This window comes from Mandrillus leucophaeus, unplaced genomic scaffold (assembly GCF_000951045.1).
Source record: "Mandrillus leucophaeus isolate KB7577 unplaced genomic scaffold, Mleu.le_1.0 Scaffold237, whole genome shotgun sequence".
NCBI classification, from domain to species: domain Eukaryota; kingdom Metazoa; phylum Chordata; class Mammalia; order Primates; family Cercopithecidae; genus Mandrillus; species Mandrillus leucophaeus.
In genome coordinates this window covers 188,071-196,046 of record NW_012102443.1, presented here as the reverse complement: position 1 = coordinate 196,046, position 7,976 = coordinate 188,071, and the positions used below count along the sequence as shown (strand labels likewise).

The window sequence follows — 7,976 nt, the reverse complement described above, 5'->3', positions numbered from 1 at the left end:
AAAAAAAATCAGTAAAAGCCAGGCATGGTGACTCATGCCTGTAATCCTAGCACTTTGGGAGGCAAAGGCAGGAGGACTGCTTCAGCCCAGGAGTTTGAGAACAGCCTGAGCAATGTAGGAAGAGCCTGTCTCTACAAAATATATATATTTAAAATTAGCCAGGCATGGTGGCATGCATTTGTGATCCCAACTACTGAGGAGACGGTGGTGGATCACCTGAGCCCAGGAGGTCGAGGCTGCAATGAGCCATGACCACACCACTGCACTCCAGCCTGAGAGACAGAGACTCTGTCTGAAAAACTGGAAAAAAAAAATTCAATAAACATATTTTTCTCAGCCTGGCAAGGTGGCTCATGCCTGTAATGCTAACACTTTGGGAGGCTGAGGTGGGTGGAAAACCTGAGGTCAGCAGTCTGAGACCATCCTGGCCAACATGGTTAAACCCCGTCTCTATTAAAAATGCTAAAATTAGCCAGGCGTGGTGGTGGGCACCTGTAATCCCAGCTACTCAAGAGGCTGAGGCAGGAGAATCACTTGAATCTGGGAGGTGGGGGCTGCAGTGAGCGGAGATTGTGCCACTGCACTCCAGCCTGGGCAACAGAGTGAGACACCATCTCAAACAAACAAACGAACAAACAAAAAACTTTTTCTCACAGAGAAACATGTCCAAATACAAGCAGTGCAGGGCTGGTACAACTATTTAAAGATTTCTTTGAGGAACAGGGATCTCTTTCTTCTACTTCATCCCTTGGCCACAGTTGTCATTTTCATGGTCACAAGATAGCTCTTTCAGCAGCTTCAGGAACGGCCAAGTCATAGGGACAAAGATGAAGTGCAAAAAGTAGAGGTCAAGATAGATAGTTTTGTTCTCAGTGATATGTCTATTTTTGAATCAGCAGGAATGAATGATATGGCTACCCTTAGCTACAAGAAGTCAAAGAGTTCTATAACCACATACCTTATTGTTCTTGGCCAAGATGGAATTCATTAGTAAGGAAAGATGAGCTCAATGTTTGGTTGGCTGCTAGCAATAGCAGCCTCACTGGGCCAGAAAACAACTTTCATAAAAACACCAACAAAGCAGTAAAATATAGTCCGGATTCTTTGAACACAATGGAATTAACCCAGAAACCAACAATAAAAAGATAACTGAAAATATACATACCTCCCATATTAAAAATACCTAATTCCAAACAGCCATGGATCAAAAAGTTGTAATTAGTATTTATGGAACAAAATGTTATATTACGAAAGAGCCCTTTATAACCTTAAATGGTTATTTTAGAGAACAAAGACTGAGACAAGGAGCTTGCAATCCACCTTAAGCCAATGAAAACAGCAATTCTACATTCGTTAACACTTACACAGTTTCTCTCTCAGTATGAATTCTCTTGTGTATAATAAGTGAAGAGCTCTGACTGAAGGCTTTTCCACATTGAATGCATTCATAGGGTTTCTCTCCAGTGTGAATTCTCACATGCCTCCTAAGGGAAGAGGAAACACTGAAGGCTTTCCTACATTCCTTACATTCATAGGGTTTCTCTCCAGTGTGAGTTCTTACATGCATTCTAAGGGATGAGAGCCCACTGAAAACTTTCCCACAGTCACTGCATTCATAAAGATTCTCTCCGGTGTGAATTTTCTTATGAACTTTAAGGTGAGAGCTCGTGTTGAAGGCTTTTCCACACTCACTGCATTCATAGAGTTTTTCTCCAGTGTGTATTCTCTTGTGCACTATAAGGTAAGAGCTTGTGCCAAAGGATTTTCCACACTGATTACATTCATAAGGTTTCTCTCCAGTGTGAGTTCTCATGTGAGCCTTAAGGGATGTTTTTTGACTGAAAGCTTTTCCACACTGATTACATTCATAGGGTTTCTCTCCAGTGTGAGTTCTTATATGTCTCCTTAAGGTTGAGGAATCATTGAATACTTTACCACATTCTTTACATTCATATTGTTTCTCACCCATGTGACTTTTCTTGTGTAAAGTAAGATTAGAAATCCTTTTGAAGGCTTTTCCACATTGATTACATTCATGTTTCTTTTCAGTATGAGTTTGTCCTTGTTTCTTAAGGGATGATTGATGACACAGGGTTTCATTTTTATTACATTCACAGGAATTCTGTGCCATATGCAAATTGTTAGGTATGTGAAACATATTATGTGTGAAGTGCATTCCATGTTTAGAATATGTGTACTCTTTTTGTACTGTTTGATTTCTCTGAAGATGCCATAGAGTTGTATCACATTCATGACTTTCATAGAGCTTCTCACTTACAGAGTTTTTCACATAATTGTTTATGATTGAATTGTGTTTCAAACATCCAATCTCTGAGTAACATTTTTGGCAATGTTTACTGGCGAAAATGCTCTGTGAAAAAATAAGTTTTGATCTAAGTTTAGAGGTTTCCTCTAATTCATGATCGTCACGGAATAGCTCCTGAGATACTGTTTTCTTTGGGGCATATGTCACTTGCCTCCAATGTTCCCCTGGAATCTTACACTGTTTTCTGATCTTATGGAATTCCCAGTCTTCTTTTAATGTGGAGGACCAATTATGCATTGTGAATTTTATCATTTTCACTGCACTGGATGGCTCCTCCCATAAAATTTTCTGCACAGTTGATTCTTTGGTTTTAGGTAGAATCTTCTGGTCTGGACAGATGCCTCGGGGAATTCTCTTTTCCATATTCCTTATCTCTTCTTGATCCAATGGGGAGATCACAGTAAGCTTGCACAATTGGTATTCCACGGAGGTGAGATTTCCATAGTTTTCCAACATCACATCTCTGTACAGACTTCTTTGAGCAGAATCCAGCATCATCCACTCGTCCTGAGTGAACTCCACAGCTACATCTTTGAAAGTCATTGGTTCCTGTAACCAGGTTGTCAGAAATATAGCAATCATCCTTTCCTCTTCAGCATTTCTCAGATGGAAATGGGCAGAGTCCTGTTTAGTGAAAGCCCATGTGGAAGATAGGTCCATAACTGCCATTTTTATGAGTACATAAGCCTGCATAGTAGAGTGGAGAGGTCAGGATGCTTCTGTTCTTGTTTCTCCAGTCCAGTCACAGGAGGGATGCATTTCACCCAAAGTCCTCCCTGTAGCCAAAGAAGCAGGTTCAGGTAAGAGAGCTGGAAACAGGGACCCATTTGGGGAAAGGTGAATACAAAATTGTAGACCCTCCCCATTACATCCCAGCAAGGTCTAATGAGCTTAAAATCTTCACTGGGATTTGTACTGACATGCAATATAATGATCCTTACCCACTTCAAGAAATACCATCCTGATTCTTTGTACTGGCTTCTCCTTCAGACCACTTTGAGCTCTGGGTGGATGGGGCATGAGTTATTTTAAAAAATTAAAACTGAAGAGAACCAACCAGTAAAAACACATGGCTGTCAAATTAAATTTAATGTACTACTTGCTACTTTTTTAAGTTAACTTTTTGGGACAGAAAAATCATTTCCCTGTGAAACACACCTGTTATATATAAATTTCTTCTGTAACTTGTTTACAAGAATAACCTTACAGGACTGACAACTTGGCTGCTACCCTACCAAGGAATTTTATTGAAGATAAAGGTGTATATGTGACTTTGAAACACATGTTCATTTCAATGAGAACATATGGACACAGAGTGGGGAACACACATTGGGACCTGTCGGGGGAGGGCAGCAAGGAGAGCATTAGGAAAAAGAGCTAATGCATGCCGGGCTTAATACTTAGGTGATGGGTTGATGGGTACAGCATATGTTACCTATGTAACAAACCTGCATATCCTGTGCATGTACCCTGGAACTTAAAAGAAACAGATGTTCATTTGATTACTTCCAGTTTAACCTCCCTCCCTAAAGTCCATATTGTCATCTATGATAGTTTATTCTATCTAACACTTGAATGGGGTCAAGTGACAAAGGAAGAACCATGAACTGCATTCCCAAGTTTGGAGTGAGGCACTAACTATTAATATTAGATACTGTACTCTCCTGGATAATTTTTATAATGAATTTAATATAAATAACAAAATAACAATAGTGTAAATACAAAAGATACATGCTTGGGGACTTCAAGAATCATGACAAATCACGAAACAATTTATTACACTAATATTTTTAAAGTTCTCACTTTTTGAAGACTAGGTAGTTAACCATCAAATGCAAGTCTTCTCTGTCAATACTGTACATCAATAGAACTCAGTTTTAATGGACAAAATTATAGAATTGACATTTTTATTTAGACAAAGATCTTTGACAGGTAGATTCTTTGTCCCTAAACCAGAAGTGTATATAGGTCTGTCACTTTAGGGAAACTCATTTAGAAATAGATTTTATCTGATTTGTTTACTGTATTCCTAGTACCTAGAAGAGTCCTCAGTCCATGGCAGAACTCAACAATTTGAGTAAACCAAATGAACCTATGATAATTAAGGTTTTGTGCATGCGGGTATTTCTTCCATACCCACACCCTTCTTTCAAGAAGGAAAAGGAAATCGTCAGGCTTCTGGGTTGGGTACAGGGGCTAATGCCTGTAATCCCAGCACTTTGGGAGGCCACCACAGATGATTGCTTGAGTCCTGGGATTTGAGACCAGACTGGCTAACATGGTGGGACTCTAGGTCTCTACAAAAAATTTAAATATTAGCCAACCATGGTGGCATGTGCCTGAAGCTGCAGCTACTCAGGAGGCTGAGGTGGGAGGATCACTTGAGTCCAGGAGGTCGAGACTGCAGTAAACCATGTTCATGCTACCACACTCCAGCCTGGGCAACAGGGTGAAATCCTCTGCTTGAAAATGAAAACAAAAACAAAAACGCACAAACAACAACAACAACAACTACAAAGAAAGTTAGGCTTCCTCTTCAAGAAAGAAAATATGTTTGCCCTGTAGTAAAAGATGTTAAGAATTGTATTGCAGGTTTAACCCTTCATTCCTCATAGTTTTATTTCTTTTCTAGTTATAGGACTAATTACAAACACTAAACAACTTTACTAAACAACAAGAAAAAATATTTGAATAAATGTTGAGATTCACTAGGTGAATCACCGTAGGATTTTGATTAATGTATGTATTTAACAGGGATTTCCTGAAATGTAGTTTTTAAAGTTCTATAGAAAATTAAAGATATATAAAAAGGCAAATACTTTAAAATGCCTTACCCTATTACATTTCAAAATACATAATAAATCTCAAGTAAAACAATGATATTAGGGCAATAATAGAAAACAAAACAGTATCTTCAGAAACAGATTCATGTGTAGCTAGACATTTAGTACATAACAAAGATGTCACTTTAAATCGGTGGGGGGAAGGATTAACTATTTAATAAATGATATCAAGACAAATGGCTTTCTGTTTGGAAAAAAATACACCCCTCACATTCACAAATTCCAGATGGATTAAAGATGTGCATATGTGCTGAACAGGAATTCCAGAAGAGGGAAAAAAAAGGAAATAGAAAAGAAGCAATGTGAGATATAATGATTGTTTTTACTCCAAGCTGAAAGAAGGATACATAAGTCCTTGATCTGAAAGCCTGTATACCATGTGCCATGTAGAATACATTTTAAAAATATACCAGCTACCAGCTACACTGAAGGTAAACTACAATATCAGGAATAATGTGTAAAACTTTAAAGTTACTGAAGAAAAAAGGCTAATTATATACAAGGGAATATCCATTATCCTGACTACAGAATTCTCAGTTGCAAAGATAGAGGCCAAGAAGGCAATACAATAGTATCTTCAAAGTACTAAAGGAAAACAACAACCACCTAGAATTCAATTGTATGCTAAAGACTGAGAGCAATATAAAAGGCATCTATATGGGTGTGTGTGTTTACCACTCAAGATACTTCCTAAAGGAACTACTAAAAGGATGTAAGCTGAACTCGGAAGAAAGCAGTGGGGTGGAGGAATAAAACAAAAGCAAAGGAGGAATTCAGAGGAAACCATGTAAGAAACAGAAAACAACAAACTTCAAAGCAACAACAGCATATTCAAAAGAGCAGACAGCAAGAAAAACTGGAATTAAAACAACATGGAGACATAATTTTTCTATGGAAAAACCATAGAGACTTCAAATTGTATAAACGTTATCTGGACCATGAGTCAAAGAAATAAATTTTAAAAATTCATGAGAAAACAGAAAAATCTGAACACTGCCTATATATTTATTATTTACTTATTTTTTAGAGACAGAGTCTCACTATATTGGCCAGGCTAACCTTGAAATCCTGGCTTAAGTGATCCTCCACCTTAGCCTCTTAGCCTCCTGAATGGCTGGGACTACAGGCATACCCTCCCCACCCCACCCCCTGGCTTTTGCCTATAAATTTGATATAAAGGAATTACAAATTTTGCAGGTGTGAGAATATCCTACTTAAGAAGGAGTACTTATCATTCAGAGATACATTTTGAGCTATTTACAAATAATATATAATGTCCAAGATTTGCTTCAAAATAGAACAATGGGGCCTTCTTCACAAGATGGTGCTGATGGCGAAGAAGGAAACTCCTGCCTCTCCTAAGGCTAAAACCAAAGCAAAGGCTTTGAAGGCCAAAAAGGCAATGGTGAAAGGCATCCACAGCAACAAAAAAAAAAGAAGATCCACATGTCACTCACCTTCTAGCAGCCCAAGAACTGAGACTCTGGAGGCAGCCCACGTATCTTCAGAAGAGCACCCTCAGGAGAAACAAGATTGACCACTGTGCTATCATCAAATTCCTACTGAGTGTCTGCCATGAAGAAGATAGAATGTAACACACTTGTGCTCATTGTGGATCTTAAAGCCAACAACAAGCCTTCCTCACAGGCTTGTGAAGAAGCTCTATGACACTGATGTGGCCAAGGCCAACACCTTGATCAAGCCTGATGGAAAGAAGAAGGCATATGTTTGACTGGCTCCTGGTTACCATGCTCTGGATGTTGCCAACAAAATTGAATAATCTAAACTGAGTCCAGGTGGCTAATGCTAAATATGTATGTCTTCTCATCAGGAAACAACAAAATAGGATGATTGGTACACTATACTATTATACTTGTATATGTGTTTGAAAATTTCGTAATTTGAAAAATAATCAGAGATATTTCCTCTATGAAATAAGAATAGAACTCTATGGATTTTTTTGTAATTTCCCAGAAAATTAAAAATTATAATGTAAAAACTCCCCCAAAAGGTACAAGGGTTAAAAGATAAACTTAGGGCTGGGCATAGTGGCTCATGCCTGTAATCACAGTACTTTGGGAGGCCGAGGCAGGCGGATCACGAGGTCAGGAGATCGAGACCATACTGGCTACTGTGAAAGCCCGTCTCTACTAAAAATATAAAAAATTAGCCGGGCGTGGTGGCAGGCGCCTGTAGTCCCAGCTAAGCGGGAGTGTGAGGCAGAATGGCATGAACCCAGGAGGTGGAGCTTGCAGTGAGCCGAGATTGCGCCACTGCACTCCAGCCTGGGCAACAAAGCGAGACTCCGTCTCAAACAAAAAAAAAAGAAAAAAAATAAACTTAAGGAACTTTTCTAGAAAGCTGATCTTGGCTGAACACAGTGGCTCACTCCTGTAATCCCAGCACTTTGGGAGCCAAGGTGGGCAAATCACTTGAGGTCAGAAGTCTAAGACCAGCCTGGCCAACATAGTGAAACTCTGTCCCAGCTAAAAATACAGCAACAAAAAAAGCTGGATGTGTTGATGCACACCTGTAATCCCAGCTACTCGGGAGGCTGAAGCAGGAGAATTGCTTGAACCCAAGAGGTAGAGGCTGCAGTGAGCCAAGATGTGCCACTGCACTCCAGCCTGCACAACACAGTGAGACTGTCTCAATAAATAAATGAATAAAGCTGATCTAAAAGAACAAGAGTAAGTGAAAAAAAGACAACTATATGAGCAATTTTAAGGTCCAACCCCAGATTACTCAGAGTTCCAGAAAGAAAAAAAGGGAGGAAGAAACAAATATGGGAAAACTTTTTTTTTTTT

General features: G+C 39.1%; 1 protein-coding gene across 1 annotated transcript; it reads right to left on the bottom strand.

Moving 5' to 3' along the window:
* Window positions 1-876: 876 nt before the first annotated feature.
* ZNF891 (zinc finger protein 891) lies at window positions 877-3,100 on the bottom strand. The gene has a single exon (XM_011982204.1). The coding sequence runs from the start codon at window positions 3,017-3,019 to the stop codon at window positions 1,361-1,363; it is 1,659 nt and encodes a 552-aa protein (XP_011837594.1). The 5' UTR covers window positions 3,020-3,100; the 3' UTR covers window positions 877-1,360.
* Between the last annotated feature and the right edge of the window lie 4,876 nt (window positions 3,101-7,976).